Below are 25707 nucleotides of genomic sequence, written 5' to 3'. Positions count from 1 at the left end.
AAAATAATATTAGAAGAATAGAGAATGTACAGGTAACAATTATAAGAACAACTTTACTTACAAATAATAATTTAATAATAATAATAATTATAAGAGCAACTTAGCTGAATTTTTTCCTAGTTGGTTATAAAAATTTGCATCTGTAAGGAAATAGTCCAATGGTATAACCTTTTTATCTTGAGAAGGAGGGAGTGTGAGCAGGAGCCTAGTTCATGTTATGTTGTAATTGTTAAGAATTATATCTCAAATTCTATTGTAATCACGTTTCTATTTTACAGTGTATTATATAGGGTATATGGTAATTTCTTATTAGGCAAGTCATGATTTTTGTAAAATTGTAATCCTTATTCAACAAGGAATAAGGGTTTAGGTCTCTATAAATAGATACCTATGTACTAGGTTTTTTATTGAGAATTATGAGTTGGGAGAGATGTAGCCTTAAGAAGGGTGGAGTTAATGGGTAGAGGTAGAGTTATAGATTTGGTAGAGTAAATATACCGAAAACTCGGTCAAGAGTTTGTGTGTATGATTCGGTGTTAAAAATTTTCTATTATTATAATATATATATCTCCATGGATGTAATCCTATTTTTGGGTGAACTAGGGGCGGAGCCAGTAGCTTGCCACTTGTTCCATGCTAGCCCACCCCCTAAAAATATATTTTTTTTAAAAAAATATTTCCAATTCGTCTTCTTCTTCTTCTTTTTCTTTTCTTTTCTTTTCTTTTCTTTTTTTTTTTTTTTTTTTTTCCTTACACTACTTTTTCTTTCATTTTTTTTTTTTTATTCTCTTCAAATGAACCCTATCTTCAATTAAACTACAATTTTTTTCCTTCAAAGTTCTCCCATATTTTTGTTTATTATTTTTTCTTCTTCTTTGCTTTTAATATTTTTTTCTCCAAAAAAATTCTTCTTCTTAGACTTATGTACTTTGTCTTCATTGATTAGATATTTTTTTTTCATGTTTATTATGCCCCCTAATCAAATTTTTTCTTCCCCTCCTTTTGCTTCGTCTTTGCCCCCAACAGTAATTCCCTAGTTTTGAAAAGCAGATTGGGACAAAATCATGCAATAGCGGTGTAGACAAAAGTCTGATATGACCAAAACCCACATGCAAATTTAGATCCTTGGAGGAAAGACAAGGAAAAGTAAATGAAGACCCATGGATGACCAGCCTACAACTTATAACTTTCCTTTATTTTCACTGTTTTGGCGGCATACTTATACTTACTATTCTCAAGGACAGACAACTTCTACCATGCTTCTTTCTACATTTCATTCATGTCACTGCTTCCTTATTCATATGCTGTCATGAATGATGTATATAGTTTCAGATTCTCAAAGTTCCCATTCAAAAAGGTTATTGGTATAGTCATTTTTTCAAAAGATAAGTGCTTTTAAACAAAAGGAAGATAGATATACAGGATGAAAATGTTGGAGTGCTTTCATTTCACATTTAAATTGCTATTCTTTTGGGAAGTCATCCATCATATTCTGCAAAATCTAGTCACCCAATTACCATAGTCTTTGTTGCCCACTTATTCTTATTTAATTATATTTTCTCAACAACCTTCTGCCTTGGATAATCAAGTTTGGGGTGAAAAAGTATCACTTTCACAATTTACAGGGTACCATTATGTGTTAAATTATTGTTGCAGAGCACATTCCTGGCAAGATCAATTCTTCTGAATTTTTTTTTGTTCTAAATTGAATGCTCCGTTTGGTATAATGGAAAAAAAAATTGAATTAGAGAAGAGAATGAAAATAATATCTTATTCTGTTTCTTATAAGAGAAGAGAAGAAAAAGTGATAATTATAAAGAAAATTTTAAATAGCATACTATAATAGCATTGTCTTTCATATTTTGTGTCTTCTCGCCATATTTCTTATCAAATCGAGCAAAACTATAAGAAAACTTCCACTTCTAAATAAAATAATGTAAATATTTTGTTTGTATTTTTTTTGTCTCTCAAATAATTTACTTATTCACTTTGTTCCATAACTTATCCTTGTCTTTTACTTTAAGAGATTCAGAAGATACTACTATATGGTAAATAGTAATGATAAAATAACTAATTAAATTAATAAATTATATACTTTTATCTTGTCCCTGATGTATACCAAATATATAATAAATTTGATACAAATACGTGCCTAATTTATGAACCATATTTCTCTCTCTGTTAATATTAGAATAAAACTTTGCCATTTTATTATTATTTTTTTAAAAAAACAGGCAAAATTTTTATTGATCATAAAGCATTACAATTAACATTCAAAGACTCCAACGACCATTGGGCCCATACATTTCAGTCAGCCTCTCCTTTTTCGTTCTGAGCAGCCCAACTAGTCAAGCCATGAACTGCGTAATGGTTTTGCACACGAGGACAAAGAACACTTAGTTTGTAATTATCAAAATAATTTTTTGTTTTTAAAAAATTTAAAATAAAAAATTATACAAAAAAAATTCTGCTTGATTCAGTTTTTTGAAAATTATTTTGTAAAAACTCAGTTATAAAAGACATGTTTTTAGAGTACAGCCTTTTATAACTCTCTGAAAACTGTTATTTGTTTTCTGAATTTTTTATGACTGTTTTCAGAATTACAAATTAAGCGTACCTTTACTTTGAAGCCTCACAAAACAATGAAATAAAATTATCTTAACACCAAGTGTAATTGTGTAAATGGATTATATATATGTTTTAGGATCAATTATACTACTGACCTCTTATGAGGTTTGAAAAAATTATACCGTTTGGTCTTTATTATTTTTAGTTTTTAAAGTGTAAAATGTCTTTCATACCTTTATTTAATTTAATAATATTTTAAGATAAAAAATTTGTCAAACAAAGAGACTATCACATTTTTATTTTTTATTTTTCCAATCTTGTAAACATTATACTACCTTATCTTCTTTTTTTTTTTTTTTTTTTGAAAAGAAAAACCTAATCAAATGTCATTAAGAATTTTTTTTTTAATAATAATATAAAATTGTTATGAAAGTTAATACTTTGCATTTCATGGTATTTTTGTCATTTCATGTCAAAATTTAAAGTTATTGATCAAATGACAACTAAGTCATTTTTTGAATTCATAACTAAATCTCTGGGGTGGTTAAAGTAATAAAAACCAAACGCTACTTGTGTGTAATTTGTTTGAAACTCAAAAAAGGACTGCACAATTTATCCTATATTTTAATTTTAATGTACACAATTATTTAACATTTTTTTTTTTTTCTTTCTCACCACCAATGCCTTGGCTTGAATAGTTTGTTCATTTCCTTCCAAAAGAATGGTTGAGAAGTCAAGTTTTTTACCGGGAGCATATATATATGTGTGTGTGTGTGTGACTAAAATATATATATATTGTTCGTGCATGTGTACTAACATTCTGCTTTAGCATTTACTTGTGTAATGGGATATTGCTTTCCATGTTCAATGGTGTATTAGCAAGCAGAGACTTTATAATAAACCTTAGATAAAATTAATTAATCATAATCACCTAAATTTATCATAAGTATTTTCCTAAAGAAAAATGCTTATCTTGAGAAAGTTATATGAACTTACATTTATGTCCTTTTTTGTTTTGTTTAAAATGAATGTGATGTGTTTATGCCCGACTTAATGATTTAACAGTGAAAAAAGAAGAAGATATATAATTGCCTATATTTCTACCCAAATCTCCCACAAAAATTATTTTTAGTTTACTTTTATTTTCTTGAAAATAAATCAATAATATCTTTCCAATACAAATTTATTTAGACCTATTTATCTATTTAAGAAAACAAGGACAATTTAAGTAAATCATAATATTTTTCTTTTGTAACTTTCATGTGTATCCAAACAATGAATTGGTTTTTATTTTTTTTTATATAAATTAAAAAAAAACACACACACACAATGAAATGCTAATTTTTCACAATTTTCTCAAGAATTATTTATGCTAATTAAATTAATGCTAATAAATTACTTTATCTTTCAGTCACTTTACTTTCTTTCTTTCACTTTTTCTTTTTTTTTTGCCCTTTCCAGTAATAATATTTATCTAACCAAACTTAGATTAATCAATAAAGATCAAATTAAGTATCTATATTAGCAGTCAATTATTTTCTTATTCTGTTTTCTCCTTGTCAACTCTTTTTTCAGTGATACAAGTAAAATATAGAAAATGGAAAAAAAATTGTTTAGGACAAAGATATAAAAAATTGGAAAATCGCAGTTAGGCAGTTACATTGCCATTAAGAATCATTTAATTGTGGACGGAATAAATTTGACATTCATAAAAGCTCCTTAATTACTTTTGCAACCAAATAGACAAATTATTGATTTTTAAATTCATTATATAATACGATAATGGATGGTCAAATAAATGTACGAAAAGTCAACTACAATGTTAGATACAATTCGCCGATCAGGATTGGGTTGACAAAAAAGAGAGGCCCCACATGATTTTTTATTGAGAGTTTTGAATGAATAATTTTATGATAATTAAAAAATGAAACATCATATGAAAAGTGTTTTGAAAAAACTCAAGCTGGATTTACACGGGAATTAAAATCAAATTTGAGTTGTTGAGCTTCCAAACCATAATAAGTATATTTATATGGGCATAAGTGCCATTTTATTCATTAAAAATTAAGTGGAGAGAAAAATTATGAAATTGGAGGCAAAAAAATACCATCAACACTTTCTCTAACAAAACAAATGAGGTGATGAATCCACTTCCATTAATATGAAATGATATTATTGTTCATGATTAAATTCATGCTAATAGAGTATAAAAGACATTTATGTTATTTATTTTATTTTTAAAAAAAAAAAAATAAAAGAAAGAAAGGAGGAGATTGCATTTGTCATTTTTCCAAGATATCATAAATTTAAAAGCCAATTATTTCATTTCATTTTTTTTTTCATTAAAAAAATTACTTAGTCTAAATATATTAGAAGGACTGACGAAATGGGAATTTAACATTTTCTCTAATGATTGCTATATAATTTGAAGGGAAAATTACATATAAATGGAGTCAAAGTTTCATATTTACTTAGAGACTGAGTCAAAGTTCTATATTTCTCTAAAATGAATTGCTGAGGTGGCACATGATTTTTTACTGTTTAAAAAATTGTGGTGCCTAAAATGCCCTTCCCTAATAAAAAAGTAGTACCTTCAGTTCAAAAAAGTAGTACCTTCGGAGAAAAAGTAGTACCTTCGCGAGTGTTTAAAAAACATGGTACCTGGACGCCAAAAAGTAGTACCTTCAGTTCAAAAAAGTAGTACCTTTGAAGAAAAAGTAGTACCTTCGCGGAAGGGTATTTTAGGCATCACAATTTCTAAATAGTAAAAAACCATGTGCCACTTCAGCAATCCATTTTAGAAAAATATGAAACTTTGACTCAGCCTCTAAGTAAATATGGAACTTTAACCCTATTTATATGTAATTTTCTCTAATTTGAACGAAGTTATTATGAAGCCTATTAACATTTGTCAACCATCGAACACAGAACTGGCTAATTGGCATTAAATAATGCTATCTTCAATTCACAATCTCGTGACAATTGAACAGATCCAAAACGGGGAAAGTAGTCTGCGCGTTCGAACGCATACACGTGTAAGGGCAAAAGAGTCCTTGAAAGCGAAGGTAGTAGGGGCAACACTAAAGTGAAAATAAAAAATTACTATTAATACTGTATATTTAAATTATATAAGAGAGAGAGTGTTTGACTCTCTTATCTATCCTTCTCCTGATAATATACTTATATATATATATAGAGCTGAGCACGAGAGCAGAGAGAGAGAGAGAGAGAGGAAAAACGGAAACAACTAACAAAGTAAAGTATTTTCTATAGAGCTTGGTGGTGGTGGGTGGTTGATAATAATGGCAGACATGATGTGCAGTAGTAACAGAGGAGGAGGGGTGTTTGGGGTTTCAATGTGTGGTGCTCAACAACTACAAGAAATCGAACAGTTGTCCAGAGAGGGAAGCCATTACAGTCTCTCCACTGGGATTCTTCCTTCTCTTGGCGCCAGAAGTAACCGCCGAGTTAAGCTTCGCACCTTCATCGTTTCCCCTTATGACCGCCGCTACAGGTACCTACTTCCCATTCCTTCACTATATATACATACTCTCTCTCTCTCTATATAATATATATATATATATATATATATATATATATATATATATATATATATTTGTGAAGTTGTCTTTTTATCACTTCTCTTTCCTGCTGTTTGTTTGATCCCATTTGTCCAGTATTGGATATATATGAGGAACACGGAAATGAATCTTGTGATGACTAGTTAGTAATATACAAGTATTAAATAGTGTCCTGTTTCTTTTGTTTCGAAGCTACTTGTTCATACATTCTCTCTGTTTCACTTTCTCCCAGAGTTTTGTTGTTGTTGGAATCTTGTAAATCTTTCCCCACAATCTGGTATTTACTTTTCATACTCATTTGGTTTAATGGTTCTATGTCAAAAATATATAGTTAATCCGCATTTTAATTGTCTTTTAATTTTTTTTACTTTTCATCTATTGGTAACTTAATTTCGCTTCTCCACATATTTTAATTTGGGTTTTGCATGGTAAAACTGGACAGATCACCAGACAACAAATTTTCCTAATTGGAGGCTTTGGTATCTTCTGATTGACTGCTTTGAAATTGAAACATCCCTTTTCATGTTGTACTTTTCATCTATATGAATATTCTGTCCTTTGTATATTTTTGACCCTTCAATTACTCTGATCAAATGAAACATAAGGGTTTTGAATGTCACTGTACACGTCTGCGTGTCTAGAATTCTGCAACAAACCAGACTATCTCTCTCCTCTCTGTGTTTCTGGATTCTTCTGGGATTTGCACAATTTCAAACTCTCTGTCTGTCGATTTTTCATTTTTATTTCCCAATTATTTTATGCTGATTATATTGACCTCATATTCAATTATTGTTTTTTTTTTAATCTTATTTTATTGCTATTTATTTATACTTTTCACGAATGATTTTTTTTTTTTTAATGGATAATTTAATTTAATTTTTTTTTCTTTTTCTCACCACTCTTCTTGTACATTTTTTGTTTTGAAGGATTCTTTTTATGTATTTACGGATGCCAAAAAGATTTTCTAACTTCTACTTAAGTAACACTATATTGTGTGGTCCAAGTGGTTGAATTCTTTGCAGAAACAGTTTGTTGCTTTAGAAGTTGTTTATATGATTGTTTTATTCGTCTTCTTTCATTTCCCATTTTTATATTATTTTATTTTATTGATTGTTCTTGATGGGAAGAGGTTTGACTGAATCCCGAATTAGAGGAACCCATGTCTAGAAACCCACAAAACAAGGTCGGGACATGTGGGTATGTTATTGCCAAGACATACTGTTTTACCACCACATTTAGTTGATAATTTTTGTTCTATAGTCACAATTTTAGTCGGTATTTGTTATAGAGGCATGAACTTATTGTAGCAATGGAGGATATAGTCATGCAGACTCCCGGTAACGAATTTGACATATCAGAAAGTTTTTTTTTTTTTTTTTAATTTTTTTTTATCATTCTACCGTAATTAGATATTTTATTTTTCCTGCTGAACTTAGCTCATGATTGAACTGATTTATGCAGGACATGGGAGACATTTCTGGTTGTTCTAGTCCTCTATACTGCTTGGGTGTCTCCATTTGAATTTGGTTTCCTTGAAAAGCCGCAGAGACCACTGTCCATTACTGATAATATTGTCAATGGATTCTTTGCCATTGATATCATTCTTACCTTCTTTGTAGCTTACCTTGATAGAACTACTTACCTCCTTGTTGATGATCCAAAGAAGATTGCTTGGAGGTATGGAAGAACTTGGTTGGCACTTGATGTCATATCCACAATCCCTTCCGAACTTGCTCGGAAGATTTTCCCATCAGGTTTCTTGTCATATGGCTTGTTCAGCATGCTTCGTCTGTGGCGTCTCCGTAGAGTTGGTGCCCTTTTTGCCAGGTAGAATGAATTTTTCCTCTACAGTTTCCATAAATAAAAAAAAAGGTTTACCAGATCAGTGTTGCTCATATTGTTTAGTACAGTAAACATTTGAACTTAAAAGAAAATTTCATCATATAATCGTGTTTCTCCTTTATATATATTTTTAAACAGATTGGAGAAAGATAGGAACTTCAACTACTTTTGGGTTCGATGTGCAAAGCTTATTTTTGTAAGTATATCTGAGGGCTGCCATGTATGAATTATGAAAGAAATAGGTTTCTCTAGCAGCCCATTATCTTACTCGGTTTGGATGCTTTTTATAGGTTACCCTGTTTGCAGTTCATTGTGCTGGTTGCTTCTATTATCTTCTTGCTGCGCATTATCCTGATCCAACAAAGACTTGGATTGGAGCAGCAATGGAAAACTTCCACCAGCAAAGCATATGGATCCGGTATGTTACATCGATGTACTGGTCTATCACTACTCTCACAACTGTTGGATATGGAGATTTGCATCCTCAGAATACAAGAGAGATGGTTTTTGATATATTCTACATGCTCTTCAACCTTGGAATGACGGCATATCTGATAGGAAATATGACCAACTTGGTCGTCCATGGCACTAGTAGAACTAGAAAATTTGTGCGTATATACTCTTACCTATCGTTCTATCTTTTTTCAAGCTTAGATCAGTATAGATGAATATTCGGATATTTGTTGCCCTTGTTTGTGTAGTCATGTGTTTATTAATAAGTGTTTTGACTGTCTATTCGGAAACAGAGGGATACCATACAAGCAGCCTCAAGTTTTGCTCATAGGAACCAATTGCCAGGTCGATTACAAGATCAGATGCTTGCACACTTGTGTTTGAAGTTCCGAACAGACTCAGAGGGTTTACAGCAGCAAGAGACTCTTGATTCCCTTCCAAAAGCTATTCGTTCAAGCATCTCACATGTTCTTTTCTACTCTCTTGTGGACAAGGTGTACTTGTTTCGTGGCGTGTCCAATGACTTGCTCTTCCAGCTGGTAACAAATTACTTCTAAGAACTGCTACCACACCTACCAGTTTACTGGCTAAGATGTGTCTCCTTATGTTGTTTGTTGTTCTCTTTTTTGCTTATAAAATTTGAAGGTTTCGGAGATGAAAGCTGAGTATTTTCCTCCCAAAGAAGATGTCATCTTGCAGAATGAAGCTCCAACAGACTTCTACATACTTGTTAATGGAGCTGTGGTAATTATGAAACTTCCTCCTGAAGTAGATGTCATAGTCTCTGATCTTCCCCCTCCCGTCACCCTGAACAGAATAGCTGAGACCATTGCTTTTTTTTTTTCCTTTTCTTTTCCCTAGTCTATTTACAATTGATTCTGATATTCAAATTACTTGGCAGGATTTATTTGTTCTCAAAAATGGAGTTGAACAGGCAAGTCTAATAATCAAGCTGCAAAGATTCCTTTTCACAATAATTATTCCACTTGTTGCTATGAGATTGAGACATTGTTTCTGGTTCCCGTAACAAGGAAATTTCTGAGAGAAATTATGGTTAATGATTGTAGGATGTTGGAGAGGCAAAGACTGGTGACCTTTGTGGTGAGATTGGGGTTCTTTGTTATAGGCCTCAGCTCTTTACAGTGCGGACCAAACGGCTGAGTCAGCTATTACGACTGAACCGGACTACATTCTTGAATATTATTCAGGCCAATGTTGGAGATGGTACCATAATAATGAATAATCTCCTTCAGGTTTGTAATCATATACACCCAGTTAGAATTAGCACATTTGAGGTTTAATATGAATTAGCAAATAAGCTTGGATGGAATTATGCATATATCTTGCATTCTTTCTGTTGATAACAAACCTAACTTGTTATGCTTTCTTGGGGGTAGCATTTGAAAGGACTGAATGATCCAATTATGGAGGGAATTTTGCTGGAAACAGAGAACATGCTAGCTCGTGGTAGAATGGACTTACCTGTTAGCTTATGCTTTGCAACGCTTAGAGGGGATGACTTGTTGCTGCATCAGTTGTTGAGGCGTGGTTTGGATCCAAATGAATCGGACAATAACGGAAGGACCTCTCTGGTGTGTATTTGTTACTGATACTACATTTTGTTAGTGCATTATGTTTTGAAGATGGCAATTATCTTAATTTCCCTATGTTTTATGCGAGATCAGCACATAGCAGCTTCCAAAGGAAATGAGAACTGTGTGCTCCTCCTACTGGATTATGGAGCAGACCCAAATAGTAGAGGTACCTTCAACAAATACATACACCAAAGCCAATACTTATTTAATGCAATTTTTCTGCCCATTGTTTTTCAAATATTCCATTATTTTTAATCAGATATTTTGTTTAAGCATCTGTGTACACTTCAATTATTGCAGGTGTACTTGACACCATTTTAGATTTTATCTTATAGATATTCCTGATTTTATATATGGCTTTCTTCTTATTTTTATTCATGCTGCAAACTCTAGCTGGCCCTATTATTTATTAATAATTTTTTAGATCCATACAGGGATTTGAACATGACCTTCTCTACTGAAATTACGATATTAATTAAATTTTTTTGTATTAGGAACACATTTCTGGTATATTGTTTCCCAATTTAGTATGCCTATTTGCTCTTCCTAGTTTTGCGAGTAATTACATAATCCATTCAACTTCTTGTTATATAATTGGTGACATTTTTGTTGCAAGTATTCAGTTGACCTTGTTATACTCGGAGAGTTACCATTTTCACACAAAATACATCATATGATTCACAGGAAGTCTGTACAATGTACAAAGATTCCTATTAAGCCCCTATCTTTGGACTCTTGTCCTCACATCTTCTAATTTCTTTCATATATTAGTATCAATAATTGAGAAAGTGACCCTTCTTTCATTTAAATACTTTGTAGAGCGCCATTACAAGTCAAAAACCTACATTTGTCCTCGAGTATATAGATCGATAGCTAGTTTTTTATTCATGTTGACTTTCTATGATAGTTTTTTTTTAGTAATAAATTCCATATTTTAGCAAATCAATATTATATTAGGTTGAACATTTTGCTTACTGTGTCACCCATAGTCAACTGTCACACCTGCCTCCATCTCATGGTCATGAACTCTCCTTTAAGTTTCTGCATTATAAATATTATCTCTTTCTGTAGTAATTAAATACTGTTTTAAACATTTATAATGCCTGACCTTTTCTTCTTCTGATAGATTGCCCTTCCATTTAAAATATCTAGGCGTTGAATTGAATTAGAATTATTTTCAGGGCAATAATGTTCACTGAAGTGCAACACTATATATATAATATACTTTTGGAAGGATTTTGGGGATTAATATATTAATGAAGCATACATTATTCTCTCGATTGCAGCTGTTTCATTAAATTATATTCTAAGAATTAATCAACTCACGTTGTTTACACATATACAGATTCTGAAGGAAATGTACCACTATGGGAGGCCATATCGGCTAATCATGAACCAGTGATCAAACTACTGAGAGATAATGGTGCCGACATATCTTTTGGTGACGTGGGTCTTTATGCATGCACTGCTGCTGAGCAAAACAACTTAGAATTGCTCAAGGAAATTGTTCGGAATGGAGGAGATGTCACACGTCCCAAGTCCAATGGAACTACAGCACTCCATGTTGCAGTTTGTGAAGGCAACACTGAGATAGTCAAATTCCTTTTGAAGCAAGGAGCCGATGTTGACAAACCAGATAATCTTGGTTGGAGCCCAAGAGCTCTAGCTGAGCAGCAAGGACACGAAGATATTACAACTCTTTTCCAATCCACTAAAGAGACCAAGACTCAATCTGTTGTTTCAATCACAGAAGAAGGACATGAAACTCGCTATCTTGGGAGATTTAAAAGCTTGCCAACAATCAATCGTGTTTCCCAGGATGGAGCATCCCCAATGGTAGAGGGGTCATGGGGGAAATCCCGTCCAAGGCGGAGGACTAGTAACTTCCACAATTCTCTATTTGGTATCATGTCAGCTGCCCATGGTGGTGACAACGACTTGCTTTTAGCCGCAAATCAGACTACCTCTGTTGTGACTAACAATTATTACACCGCTAGAGTGATAGTTAGTTGCCCTGAAAAGGGAGATGTCAAGGGAAAGCTTGTGGTACTTCCACAGAGCTTCCAAGAGCTACTTGAGATTGGTACCAAAAAATATGGGATCTTGCCATCTAAAGTTTTATGCAAAGATGGCGCTGAAATTGATGGTATAGAGCTGATTAGAGATGGTGATCATCTTATTTTTGTTACTGATGGCGGAACAGAAGAACCCAATTACCAAAATGGCGGGGATTTAAGATAGCAGTGCGCATGGACAGTGGTTGTTTTAACCTATTCTTTCTCCCACACCCTTTAAGGTGCATGCTAACATACGTTTCTTCTACCAAGTCCCACACGAGCAAAATATGAGGTCCTGGGTTCGATCTGCTACAAAAGATGGCGATGGCTCACCTTTTTCAATTTTCTTTTTTAAATAATTGTTCATATTTTTTTTAATATGTCACAATTTCTGTATATTATTCCCTTTTTTTCTTTTTCTTTGTAAATTTTTTATTGTTCATTGTATAATGTTTACTATGGTTTTCTTCCATGAAATGAAAGAATATGACATAGCATCAGAATCGATTCTAATGAATAAAGGTAGTGATGGAGACCAAATTCAGAATCCCAAACACTAGAATCCTAAGATGTTTCTTTAATTCTTATTTTTTTTTTTTTCTTTTCAAAATTAACACCTCAACTGGTGCATTCATCTTTATAGTTTCGATGACTTCGAGCAGTCCTAAATGTTTTGTGACAGAAGGCACAAATCCAGCCAGATTGGTTTTGACATATTATATTGACCGGGACATACAATGGACATAACCAAGCGTTTTTGATATCTTAAGCTACCTCATTCCTTTTGAGCTGTAATTAATTGATCAAAAGTCACATTATATTGCTACATCGCCCACTATAATGTGTAAAGTGCAGACCAGAAGTTCAAATGTTTCATGTTGGCAATCTTTAGGCCAATTCATAAAAAAGACTTGATTTGACTGCATGGAGTCGAGAAGCAGAGAGTATCAACAGAAGCTTTATCTATAACAGATGATATTTTTTTAATTCCATCTATATTTTCTCTTTGTTTTATTCTTCAACTAACCAAAAAACATGGTCACTGAATTTCTAAATCCCGCTCTATACTCTTAAAGAAAGAACTATGATCTATATGCAGTATGCACCTTTTTACAATTCTTCCATCCCTTTAACTTTCTTTTTGTTTCATTTGTCCATTCCGTTCTGCATATTTTCACTCTTCCTGAGAGACATCATCCTCGGGATGAACCTGCATTGGCACAAAAGTCGTCCATCATCTTCAACATCTACTAGCACAAAATAGTATAATGAAAAACCGAATGTCTATAGATGTTTCTGCAATATTTTATGCGTCTATGGCCTAATGCCAGATGTTTTAGGGGGAAATAAGAACAGATTTTCTCTTATTAGCTACTCTCTCTTTCTTTATCAGAACTATTAACCAGAGGAGAGATGGTAGCTAACATTATTTGCATAGGAGGCTTGAATTCTTTTCCTGAGTTGCTAGATTCCATTTATGTTACTACAGAATTCTCCAACTGGAATTTCGTTACGGGGCTCGTAACATGCAGGTTCTGTTGTTTGTGCCGTGTGCATAAGTGGCAAATTGCATATGTATTGTACACCTATATTTATCAAGTGCACAATGATGTTATAAAAGAATCTTGCCTGAGGTAGCCTCTCTTCATTAAAGCTCCTGGATCTAAGTTTCAACTCTCCTCTACTTGTTGTCAACTCGTCGAGGATCTCAGAATGACACTTCTCCACTTCTATAGTTTCATCCCCTGAAGGAGCTGATTCCCCTTCCTTTAAAACATATCACAGATTGCGGATTACATGTTAAAAAACCAAACTGACCTTGATAAATTCTTCAAAACCATAAGATTAAAATTTCAGTGTCAACAAATAATTAAAATATAGTTTGAATTGATTTTGTTACAAGACATATATACACTTTGAAACATTATAAAATTGAACATAGATCTGCATGCTCTTGCACCTGGTATGAATTCTATAACTTTTTATATACATACCATCGCTTGGGTCTTCTGAACCTTAATTATTTGCACAACATATTCATACTTATGACACTCTGTAGAGCATTTGACCACATACACATAAGAATGGAATAGAAACAGGATCAATCTTCAAAGAAATTCTCAAGTTGGCAGCAAATATTTAGGTTATCATAATCATCACCAAAATGGAAGAGTCATCCAATTCGTGAAATCACATTGTTCTTTCAAAGGATAACATATATATAATTTCCAGGCTCGTTTTATATGATCTGGAAACAAGATAGATATGACATGCTAAGAAAAAAAATGAACGAAATTGTATCTTTTGCAATTGGCTTCTGATGGTCAATTATTCATCATTGTCATCACCAAAATCACCATTGATTTCATGAACAAAACAGGAATAATAATTCCTGGCAAACCAACAGTAAACATGGTAAGATAATGTACCTTAGGTGAGGCGCCATGACTATGATTCTGACCACCGGTTACTTCCTCATACTCAGCTGCATCCAACTCTTGAAGATAATGTGGATGAAATAGTTTAGGAAGGAGATGCTGTCTAATGATTATGAGCAGAAAGAATGGCAAGGGGAACAAAATTCCAGCTATGGGTATCCATGTCACCCCAAAACAAATTAGAAGATATGCCAACTGGAATAGCGTAAATGTTGCAATCTTATTGAAAGGCACCAACTCCACAAAAGCAGCATGGACCCCTTCCAGGACTCTGCCGAAGAAAATTCAACATCACTAGTGGAGATTGATATAGTTAGGGGAAAGTAGTACTCAGGCTACACACTGTTGCTCAGTTAAAGAATTGTCACAAAGTGCTGTAGCTAATGAATTAACTAAACCTGTAGGCCATTTTGATAAATAAAATAACTTACTTGTACCGCCTACCAGGAGCAACAAAAAGCAGCAAAATTCTTTCCCAGAACTGGTTTCCGGGGAGGCTGTCAATAGCCATGTAGGCAAAATATCCCCAGAGAACTGATGTAGGTATCTTCTTAATTACTGGCATGGCAAATAATGATGCTCCCACAAGAAGTGATTGTAATATGTTGCTCATTCTTTGCTCATTAACCCGAACAGGCAAGTGAGCATCAATGTGCTTTTCTAGATCAATTTTAGCATCTTTGTTTCCTCTATCTTCATCTTTCATTACTGCTTCCTTCAAGTTTTTCAGCTCTTTTGCTACTACAGGCTGCAGCATAATCCAAACTAGCTACCATTATATAAAGAAGGAAATTGAAGCAATGTGAATTTAATCCTTTGTTTTCTTTTTATTGGAAGGGAACTTTGGTAAAAGCCTAATGCCAAAGAAGGTTAACCTCTATTGCATATTCAGTGAATTCTTTTGCGTAATTTGAACATGTGCCAAAAGAACTCACAGTTGTAGTTGTGTCCGTCTCTATAAACACTCTTTCCATCCTTCCGTAAATTTCATAGTTGCTAGCTTGTCGCTTTATGCATTCCTTGGCACTCTTTACCATCTTCTTTCGGATCAACTGCAGACGGTAATCAAACTTTGTAAAATCTAACCAAATTATGTTGCCAAGAGAAGAAGTTCCTTTCTAATTTTAGAACCAACCTGTCTCTTAAGAACAGCAAGGCTCTTGGTGTGCATGGGGGATTGTGGAAGTACACCATTAGAGGGAGGGAGTCCAGTCAATCCACACAGCAGGGTCTGAAAAATGGTTTCAGAGATCAAAGGAACACACAATTCACTACAGAGAATTTAGGGGAATCAAAACATTAAATAGAAGACAGAAAAAGATATGTGGAATCAGCTATTATACCATAATTCCGAGCAATAAGATGTCATAATGGTAAGCAGATGGGTTCTTGAGATTGAATTCCTTCTGTTGTGCCATTTGTGAAGCAACACTATGGTCAAAGAAATAAAGGCCTGCTATCATCACAGCTGGAATGAAGGCAGCAAAAATGTATACCGGGGGGACTTTCCCCATATCCTGCAATTCAGATGTGTATTGCGCACTATTTAGTCTATAGTGCTTGAATCAACGACCAAATAAATAACCCTTTGCTTTCAGGTTAGACTAATTATATAAAATTGTTCTTGGACCCAAAACAAATATTGGGGGCATGTCTTCGACGATTGGACCCGGACACAAAGACATTAACAGAACAGAAAACGAACAGCTTCTTGGAAAGGGGAAAGAGGGGAAAAGGAGCTGCATATTTTCACCTTGACTACTGTCCAGTGGTGCAAGGATGTAGATTCCCAAGGAAGAGGACTAAAAAGCCTCCTTGGAACTCCAGAGGGAACTTTGTTAGGTACACCGAATGACAATGCTGACCATACTAATACCATGAGAGGAACCCCATAGTCTGCAATAAAACTTCGTAACCATCCTGAATTTATTAAAAGAAAGGTTCAGATTCCAGTTAAAACTCATATTTGAAGCCAAAATCTCAAGTCACTTCACAAACCTGTGCCGAACTTCCATGACCTGGCTCTTCTGCTCTTTAAAGCAGTAAAGAGTAAGCCAAAGGAGAATATGATTGCCAGCAATCCGTTTGTATACAGCCACTGAAAATTATACTTTTCTGCATAAGGGTCTTCAGCTTTAGGAATCCTAAATTCACTCACCAATCCCTGTATTTCAGACATTATTCAGCAGTTAACTAACCATATTTTAACCCTTACACGGTTTAACTTTATGTTGACAGAGTACCTTAACAGCCTGTTGCATGAAAAGAACAGCAATCAACATGCCAAAAAGTTCCCCTGCGATTCTCGTAAATCTATTGATAATGTTGCAAGCATTAAGTATGGCAAGAAGAAAGAGCAAGAGAGCTGTCCAGACACAGACCCTGCAAAGGATAATATCAAGGAATGAAAATCTTAACCAACTTTAGACCTGAAATATGAGAAGGTTTATTCCTGTTACCATCCAGCCCAAGCCAAGTACAACTCTCCTCCGAGATCTGCCCTTCCTTTGCAGAAATTGTAAAGGTAAGTGTACATTATAACTGTGGGCTCTGCAACTCCTAATATCAACAAAGGCTGTCCACCAAATATTGAGTGTATGATGCCACATATAGCAGTAGAAGTCAAAGTTTCTACTGTGCTCAAGATTCCATCTGCAGAAAAATATAACTCCAGAAAACCATCCAAGGCAATCAGCAGATTTAGATTCGTGGGCGCAAACATATTTCATGATAATTCTGCACTATGTTAGTTGTCTCAAGTATAGAAATAACTAGAATGCTGACAGACCAGTTTCTCTGCTAAGCTGTTCTCCAAATGCAATAACCGGAAGAGCAGAAGCGAAGAAGATATAGGCTGTTGGAGCCAAAATCCTGACATTGATGAATTGAGATTACATTCCAAGTCCAATCAACTGCCCACAATAATGCAAATTTTGCTCTACATCAAGAAAATATGTAATACCTGGTGCCTGAACAAATTGCGCCTATCCAGTCTTGCTTATAGCAAGCTTTCCTTCCTCTGAAGTCTTCAACAATCCCTCTGAATGGGTATTTGATACTATACATTGCTGAATAATAGAACATAAAAATCAGATACAGCAATCCAAGAATTATACATAAATCACTGTCACAAAAAGATTCATTTGCAATGCTGGTGATCATGTGGAGTATTACTTTCCAGTCTAATTTGGAGAAAAGTGAAATATTATGTTCCACATTCAAGCAAAATTAATTCTAATGTGAAACAATACAGCAACAGACTCAATCTATCATTTCCTTATCTCACACTGCCAAACACCATCCCTGATAAATGAGGAGGGATGTTATAGGTAGACAATCGGTTTGAAAACATATAATCTTTTAGAACCTTAGTGAATTTAATATTTAGAAGAGATCATACATATTGCAAGTAGTTAAGAAAGGAGATTTTGATGCTGAATTGTTAACTGTCAGCCAAAAATCAGTACAAGTTTTGAAAAGAAAGATTAAGAATTACATTTAAAATATATATATATATATATATCTGAAGAGAGAGAATCAGTATATGAAGGAAAATGAAAAGAAAATTGCAAAAAGATTTTAAAATAAATAAATAAAAACTTATGCAATCTCAAAATTTTCTATTGTATCTAAAAATCTAAGGGCTAGTAATACTTTATAAATAAAATGACAATAAAATAAAAACTCAAAAAATTGGAAAAAAAAGGAAAAGGAACAAAACAATAATTTTTACATACGAACATATTAGGCTCATAATTGAGTTTGTGTTAAAATTCAATAAAACAAAGTAAATTCTTGATTGCCTAGAAGAACAAACAATAATTTTTTGAAATCATTTGCCTAAAAAACAAATTAAACAAAATTTTCTGAAAATCTGTATTAACATACTGCGTTATGTTTGCAACTCTACTGATAAACTCAGGATTGAACTACATTCTCCAAGCACCATATAAAAATTACACATATATCACCTTATACACACATTTATATATACAATATCTGTATATACTCACATATAGCATGTATGTCATGCTTAAAACAAAAATCAATTGGAAATTTGTTAATTTGAGAACAAATATCAACAAATCCACATAACATAAACACATTGCAAACAAAACGAGTTTTAGCCTAACGAAATATAATCCTGATTTCATGCACGAAAAACATGATTTTCGGAAGCATTAACACAGAAATGAATAACAAAAAACAAAATTAAGAAACAAAAAAGCACAAAACTCGTGTATATAATGTGAGAAAATAAACGCAGACGAAACCAGAAAAAGAAACCAGTAAATGAGGCCGATCAAATCGGCATCAAAGACCTGCGATGAAAGGAAGATCAGGAGCTTTTACTTGCGCTTCCACAATAGCGTGATGAGTACGAGAGTATAGGAAATTGAAAGTGAATTCTTCCCGGAAAATGTCAGAGGTGCTGGAAACATTGCCGGAGAAGGCAGTTACTTTGGCCAGTAAAAGTTAAAACCACAGTACTGCATTTTGTTCGCAACAATATTTCTTAATTTCTAATCTGAAAAACAAATTAAACTGACATTTCTGAAAATCTAAATGGATATATTGCATTTTGTTCATTCCTGTACTGAATTCAAACTAAGTCAGGACTGAATTACCTTCATGGAGCATATATGTGTATTTATATATACACATATACATCGATACATATACATATATAGTATGTATGTCATGCAAAAAACACAAATCAATTAGAAATTTGTTAATTTGTGAAAAAAATAATAACAAATCCACAGAACACATTTCAGCCAGATCACATTTTCACCTAACGAAACATCATTCGTGACCTCCATGCACGAAAAGCATGAATTGCAAATCATCAACAGAAATGAATGACCAAAAAGAAAATTAAAACAAACACACACACAGTAAATAAAAAATAAAAAATCTATGAATTGAAAAAGAAAACACAAGCGAAACAATTAAGAAAACGGACCTGTAAATATAAGGCCGATCAAGTAGGGGTCAAAGGCAATGGTAGGAAGATGAGGAGCTTTTACGTGCGCTTCGAGAATACTAAAGCAATATTGGCATTGATTGAGCGTGAAGGTCTTGCCGGAGAATGTCAGAGGTGCCAGAAATGTCGCCGAGGAGACTAGTAAAAGTAGAAATTAACTAGAGAGTAGTGGTTGTTTTTCCTTTTTTCGGTTGCCTATTGAAGAGTCCCTCCTGGCATGGTGGATTTTAACAACGAGTTGATATTCTATTGGTTCAGTCGTCACGTCGCTTTGTGTGTCGTTACATAATACACGAGCTTTGTAACGGACTGTAATGCATTCACACACTGTAAATTTAGTTGAGCAACGCCAACTGTATTTTGAAGATATATATATATATATATATTGATGACTAGTGCTGTAGTGTGAATTTCAATTAGACAATTACATTTCTAAAAGCAGGCGGTGAAGGGGGGTTGGGGGTTATTTCTTTGAAGGGACGGGTGGCATGCCCTGAGGTTTCCAATGTTGTGTGTGTGTATATATATATATATATATATATATATATATATATATATATATTTATCCGTCTTCTGGATCGGACAAAACTGTCATCGGATATCACGCAGACAGGCCCTGAGATTGCCAATGTCTAGTGGGTGACCGATTGATAGAGTCGCTCAATTGGCCGGTTGGTCCTAAGGTATGGAAACGATTTCAAGCACGCATGACAACTCTTCAATTTCTTTCTAAATTACTCGACCAAGCATGTGCGTCTCTTTTATAGACTTACAGTTGTAACTGACCTTGCCTTTTTGTTTAAAGGAAGTATATATAGACATATATATATATATATACCTTTAAATCTATAGGGAACAAATGGATTAGTTATTGGAGTTGCATGCTGAAGGTTGCTGGACAATGGACATCACATTTCCATGAAACCTTAACTACGAAAAAAATGCTTCAACGTCCGAAGGGTAGTTAGGACTTAGATACACTATACCGTGTATTTAGACTTCTCAATTTCATCTTAATAAGCATTCTTGCACACAAGTTGGTTTGACTACAAAGGGCACCGTCGTAACTCAAAAGGGTAAAACGGAAGCAGGTTATATAAATACATGGCCTTGGTCATTTGCATATATTTCTTGGTAAAAAAACACATATCACATTTTTCTTTTCTTTTGAAGATTAAGCAAATTTACACACTCATACCTCTACATTTGGAGGATTGGAATTTGTACTTTGAAATCAGAATCAAATATCATATTAATTTAAATTTTAAATTGGTTGTCATCTAATTCCCACTTACAAAAGGCATATTCTATGCCGGGAAAAAAGGGCAAAAAAAAAAACCCAACCAATGAAAATATATCATCCAACAAGGGAGCCTTCGGACCAAGATTGTGGGGGAAATAACCAAGCAAGAATACATTTACAGAAAGCAAATGAGGATATGAGTGTGTGTTTAACTGCACATCATGTTATTTACCCTTGCTTTCAAAATTTTGTCGCCAATTTTGCTAGGCAAGGTTCACACACTGGTAAAAACGTTTAGAAAGACATGAAACCATTTTCATTTTTTTTCTGATTCAAAAAAAAAAAAAAAAAAAAAAAAAACTTGCTAAGAAATTAAATACACATTGTAGCTTTTACATCTTATAACTCAAAAGCTTTTTCAACCCTCATCACAAAAGCTTAAGCATTTTCAGGCGTTCTTCATGTTCTGGATCCAGTTTTGGAGGGGTGTAACTGCCACAGAGATCCTCCACTATGTACTCCTGAAACATTTCAGAACAATTAGAAACATACTTTTATCCTGCGACATTTCAGAATAGAAAGTTATATACCAGTAAACTGAAACGGAACTAGGTGGGGGAAATGTATTACCATGAAGTTAGGCCCATACTTATGGTAATGACACAATAAAAGGAAAGCATTAATTTTGGCATTCAAAAATGAGAATTCATGCCTGCAACATTCAGGGTGGGTTGTTTGGTCAACATCGGATAAAAAATTTAGTTTGCTGCTACCATCAATGTATTGTAACAGAGTATATCATCTAACCACCGTCAATTCTGGATTAGATAGACTAGTATTTATCATTTCATTGCGTTTAGTTGACTTCTTTACATGGACATTATCATCAAATTAAAAGTATCTAGTATTAAAATGTGTACCTTTGTGAGTTCCCTCTTTGTAAGGATGTGGTAATGTCTTTGCCAGATCCTTTGGATGGCCATAGTAGCAGCAAGGAAACCATAGGCAATACCAAGAATAGCAAAGATAACAACAAAGACGATAACCAATGCAAAGCAGGCTTCCATTGATGCAGGAAAACAATCCAATACGCCCCATCCATAACAGCAGTTCTGGCACCCAGCCATGCGTGGATCATTATTATTAAGAGAGGAGCAATGTAGTATGAGTCCCAAGAACCCAAGCAGCACCAGGAATGCCAGTACACCTGGTAGTGTTATGTAGATGGTCAACCCAAAGAATACATGATAAGTAAAAAATCAATATTCTCTCTTCAACTATTTACTTGTGGCAAAAGTAGCAAGGTCATGATACAAAACAAATGTCTTTCTTCTAACTTCCTTTTCCTTTTATTTTAATCTAATTTATATAAGAAAACAACACAGCTCAAAAAGCAGTCAAATCTCCAAAATAGCTTTTCTACCTCCTTTTGATGATAAACAGGGCATTTAAATCCCAGTTAAATAGAAGAAGAATAGCAGCAGGATTGCTGATGAACAATGTTGCCTGAACAAATTGTGTTTACAACTTTACAATCCACAAAAAACATAGTTTTGAAAGATAAGTGATTCTCCCAAGGAATTTAGTATTGAATACGTCTAGTTCCACCAGTGTAAAGGTAGGGCAATGATACATGATCGATCCATTTTTTCAATTAACTCGCACCATACTGATACTGCCCCTGTTTGGATGAGTCTAGGGACAGGATTGGGGAGGAATACATACATCTGACAGTGTTTGGGATGGGGCTTGGTTGGGATAGGTGAACCAGCCCCATCCCTTGTACACATTTGTGTCATTTAAGCACCCTAGTGGACATCACCTATATTAGCTAGTCAAGGTTTGTTAATGTTCCTACTCTCTCAGCAGCTCAGTCTTTCCAATCTCGTGCTCTCACCACCTCCACAAGCCGTAACACAATCACCATCGTGATTGATGGAGAATGCTGCCAAGTTCCATTGCTAGATATCATCCTTATGTCGTGTTGCCAGAAAGAGTTTACTTAGATTTGTTCAATTGTATTTGAGCTTTTAATTTATTTTTTCTTTACAGATTGTGAACCGACAGTTGTCTTATTTCGTAACTGAAAATTCATTGAATCATTGGGTGATTTCTTCAATTTTTTCTTTTTTCTAATAAAAATGTTTATGTAAATTTCTATCTATATTTTTTTAGTTATTATTATTATTAGCAGGTTCATCTTAGCTTTTTTTTTTTATTTTTTTTTATTTTCACCAGGAAATATGCTATATAAATTAAAATTATCAGTCTGATTCTGATTAGTTAATCCCAAAATTCTGGATAAGAAAATCTCATTCTCTCCTAGTTATTATTAAAGGGAGTAGTTGTCTAAAGAAGTTAATGGAACACTCTAATATATTGAACACAGTTTTCAGTTTCTTACTGGTACTACTTTAGAGCCTATTGAAAAACCGTCAACAACAGACACAAGGTTATATTAATAGGACCCTACTCATTTCTTTAAACCTACAATGCAAAAAAATTTTCACAGTAACAAACAGATAATATTATTTACCTTTTATCAAAAAATAAAAAAAACAGTCTAAACAGATAATAGAATACTAATTTCACAGAAAGGAAAATCCTATCAACAATCTAAAGAACCACCAAGCTGTCACTTAGGATGCCAACTATGTATCACAAGGCTCAACTATTTCCTTAAAATCTCTTTATATCCGGCCTTAAATAATGGTTACATAATGCTAATAATAAAAGATCAATCAAATCTTCATAATTTGCAATTTGTCCAATTGATAGATTAGTCAACCACTGGAACTTTTGGGCCAAATTAAATATTAAAAAATTGTCTCAATGCTTACCTATACAATAGTAGAATGGTATAGGATGCTTTGACAATATACGATCCCAGCTGTCATTAAATGAATTTCTGAAGGCTCCATCCTTGTCCATAAGGTATGCAAAGCCACCCATTGCAGCGATTGCCTGCAAAAAAGAGGTGCCCTTTCAGATAAGTTTTCCTGCAGTAGGGACAGTGAATGGGGTCTGTATTTAGAAAAAGAAATAACGCGTGTGGCCTATGTTACCAAAATGCAGAACATTCTGTTCTTCATTCCTTTGACAGATGATATAAGATAATAAGGCAGGAAAGGAATTTCAAATTTTAAGAGCCCATTACTCCAAAGATCTATGGCCACAAAAATACAAGAAAAACATCTTAAGCCACAAAATTACAAGACAAATTAAATGCAACTCACAGTCTGTACAGCCAAAAATACAAGAAAAACATCTCTGGCCACAAAAAGTCTGAACTTTATTTTACGCCAAGTGTTGTCCTCAAACTCTTCAACTCGAAGATGATATTGAGCTTTGCAAGTTGTGCAATGTGAAAAGGCAAATCCTTCCTATTAGAGCAAAAGGACAAAAAATTAAAAAAAAAATAATACTAAACGACCATAAAATTTTATTTAACTTTTTAAGCATTTGTATTCAAATATGCTTTTAAAAGCAAAAGCAATAATACTTGCCTTAACTGATCGCCAGTGATCAAGGCATGAACGATGCACAAACTGCTGGGTGCCTTTGCACATGCAAGGAGATATCAATTCATCATCTGTAAAAGAGAACAGCAACCTTTAGGCCAAAGGAACAGATAATATGCACAAGTAACAACACTAAGAATATAACAACTCAATTTTACAACAGAAAAGAAGAAAGAGAGGAAAGAAAAAGAAAAAAAAAAAACTATAAGAAATTTTCCCTATCCACATGAGGGTGGGAGAGGGTAACAATCCTGGCAATACTGAGAAATTCAAAATTTTACTAATCCAACAAGCATCAAGTTGTAGTTTAAAGTTTGCACATTACAAGATTAAGACGAATAAGCAAACTAGTATCCGTGTCAATCCGCGTCTGAACTATTGATTTCTAGATGACATCGTTATAAACCTTCTAATACGCTATAATGTCATAAAACAGGTCTTCATTCATCAATATGCTATTGTCTGCTATATAATACATAGAAAGGTTTCACTGCATAAATCCTTAGAAATGTATGGATCGTCATATGCTGCAATTGCCTACCATAATATCAAGGATTACACAATAAATAAATAAATAAATCCATTTAATCAAATTTATTTATTTATTTATTTTTCAGAATTCTTATAATTCACCGAAGGCAAGAAAAAATCAATGAGATTGAATGTAAACAACGTTTCACCTCCCTCGCCGTCGCATTCGAGGCATATGCGACAAGCAGGGAGCAAACCAGCTTCAACATCCTCATGCCTTATCTCGTTGGATTCGGACGACGATGAGGACGGTGCATCCTGTTGGTGGTCGTCAAGCAGAGGATCGGTATCACAAGGGTTTGGAGCACCTGATGGCTCTAGCTCTAATTCACCTTCCATTGGGGGCAATCTCTGAGTTAAATCTCCAAAAGCGTAGAGAAATTATCTCAACCGTGCAGCTGTGAAGAATCAACGACCGAATAAAAACCCTAGAGATGTTCACAGCACAAGATGATCATGCATTAACAATCAACTAACAATGAATTAGAATTACTTTAAATCAAAATTAACAAATATCTATACAGTGAGAAGATCATATATGATATATAACAAATATATATATATATATATCTCGATACCTGGAGTTTTTAGAGAGAGATTGGTCGAAGGGATGAGTCGAAAGTTTCATCAAGGAATGTCTGGGCAACGGAAGTCTCTTATTTGGTTGGTTTTTTTTGGGCAATATCTGAATCCGAGCGAGATTCTCTTACAAACATGGCCTGAAAAACTTGGGTAATTGAACTGGATCCGATTTGTCTAAAAACCATAATATTTATGGGCCGCAGTTTTGAGTTTTTGTTTGAGCTTTGCTTGAAGACGACCTTGGGCTCATGTGAAAAGTGGAGTGAGAGCGATGAAAAATTTAAGCGTCCACAGTTGTTGTAGGATAAC

The 25707-nt window shown here is 33.8% G+C and overlaps 3 protein-coding genes across 4 annotated transcripts; 1 reads left to right on the top strand and 2 right to left on the bottom strand.

Annotated features, from left to right (window-relative positions):
* Positions 1-5786: 5786 nt before the first annotated feature.
* Positions 5787-13074, top strand: LOC132277256 (potassium channel AKT1-like). Its single transcript, XM_059779067.1, has 11 exons — positions 5787-6082; positions 7611-7976; positions 8130-8187; positions 8282-8599; positions 8738-8983; positions 9090-9188; positions 9346-9378; positions 9512-9697; positions 9842-10036; positions 10130-10205; positions 11385-13074. The coding sequence occupies exons 1-11, from the start codon at positions 5871-5873 to the stop codon at positions 12278-12280; spliced, it is 2685 nt and encodes an 894-aa protein (XP_059635050.1). The 5' UTR covers positions 5787-5870; the 3' UTR covers positions 12281-13074.
* A 196-nt stretch (positions 13075-13270) lies between these two features.
* LOC132278422 (boron transporter 4-like) lies at positions 13271-17600 on the bottom strand. Its single transcript, XM_059780212.1, has 13 exons — positions 17497-17600; positions 17323-17405; positions 16994-17186; positions 16778-16916; positions 16533-16698; positions 16288-16454; positions 15878-16051; positions 15670-15765; positions 15470-15586; positions 14966-15282; positions 14526-14805; positions 13726-13863; positions 13271-13306 (listed from the first exon to the last, which is right to left on the bottom strand). Exons 1-13 carry the CDS (start codon positions 17598-17600, stop codon positions 13271-13273), a joined length of 2010 nt encoding a protein of 669 aa, XP_059636195.1.
* A 3367-nt stretch (positions 17601-20967) lies between these two features.
* LOC132277255 (uncharacterized) lies at positions 20968-25491 on the bottom strand. Of its 2 annotated transcripts, none has more exons than XM_059779064.1 (7): positions 25395-25491; positions 24966-25244; positions 24267-24356; positions 24001-24143; positions 23605-23728; positions 21685-21971; positions 20968-21285 (listed from the first exon to the last, which is right to left on the bottom strand). In XM_059779064.1, exons 2-7 carry the CDS (start codon positions 25153-25155, stop codon positions 21193-21195), a joined length of 927 nt encoding a protein of 308 aa, XP_059635047.1. In that variant the 5' UTR covers positions 25156-25244; positions 25395-25491; the 3' UTR covers positions 20968-21192. The 2 variants fall into 2 exon arrangements, with proteins under 2 accessions (XP_059635047.1, XP_059635049.1); XM_059779066.1 differs by having other exon boundaries at positions 24966-25214; positions 25395-25478.
* Between the last annotated feature and the right edge of the window lie 216 nt (positions 25492-25707).

The sequence above is a fragment of the Cornus florida genome, unplaced genomic scaffold (assembly GCF_030987335.1).
Source record: "Cornus florida cultivar Cherokee Brave unplaced genomic scaffold, ASM3098733v1 CherokeeBrave_3.0.0_Hap2_Chr10, whole genome shotgun sequence".
Classification (NCBI taxonomy): domain Eukaryota; kingdom Viridiplantae; phylum Streptophyta; class Magnoliopsida; order Cornales; family Cornaceae; genus Cornus; species Cornus florida.
This window is presented reverse-complemented; position numbering and strand designations above follow the sequence as displayed.

Excerpts from the sequence above, each read along its gene's own strand:
- LOC132278422 (XM_059780212.1), bottom strand. The coding sequence starts at position 17,600 with ATGTATAGTATCAAATACCCATTCAGAGGGATTGTTGAAGACTTCAGA. Across the intron at positions 15,766-15,877 it reads TCTTATTGCTCGGAATTATG|ACCCTGCTGTGTGGATTGAC; the intron begins GTATAATAGCTG and ends ACCATTTTTCAG. Across the intron at positions 15,283-15,469 it reads AGACGGACACAACTACAACT|CCTGTAGTAGCAAAAGAGCT; the intron begins GTGAGTTCTTTT and ends ATTATGCTGCAG.
- LOC132277255 (XM_059779064.1), bottom strand. The coding sequence starts at position 25,155 with ATGGAAGGTGAATTAGAGCTAGAGCCATCAGGTGCTCCAAACCCTTGT. Across the intron at positions 23,729-24,000 it reads TATTTTTGGCTGTACAGACT|GCAATCGCTGCAATGGGTGG; the intron begins GTGAGTTGCATT and ends TCTTTTTTGCAG. Across the intron at positions 21,286-21,684 it reads CAAAGAGGGAACTCACAAAG|GAGTACATAGTGGAGGATCT; the intron begins GTACACATTTTA and ends GAAATGTTTCAG.
- LOC132277256 (XM_059779067.1), top strand. The coding sequence starts at position 5,871 with ATGGCAGACATGATGTGCAGTAGTAACAGAGGAGGAGGGGTGTTTGGG. Across the intron at positions 8,188-8,281 it reads GATGTGCAAAGCTTATTTTT|GTTACCCTGTTTGCAGTTCA; the intron begins GTAAGTATATCT and ends TGCTTTTTATAG. Across the intron at positions 8,600-8,737 it reads CTAGTAGAACTAGAAAATTT|AGGGATACCATACAAGCAGC; the intron begins GTGCGTATATAC and ends ATTCGGAAACAG.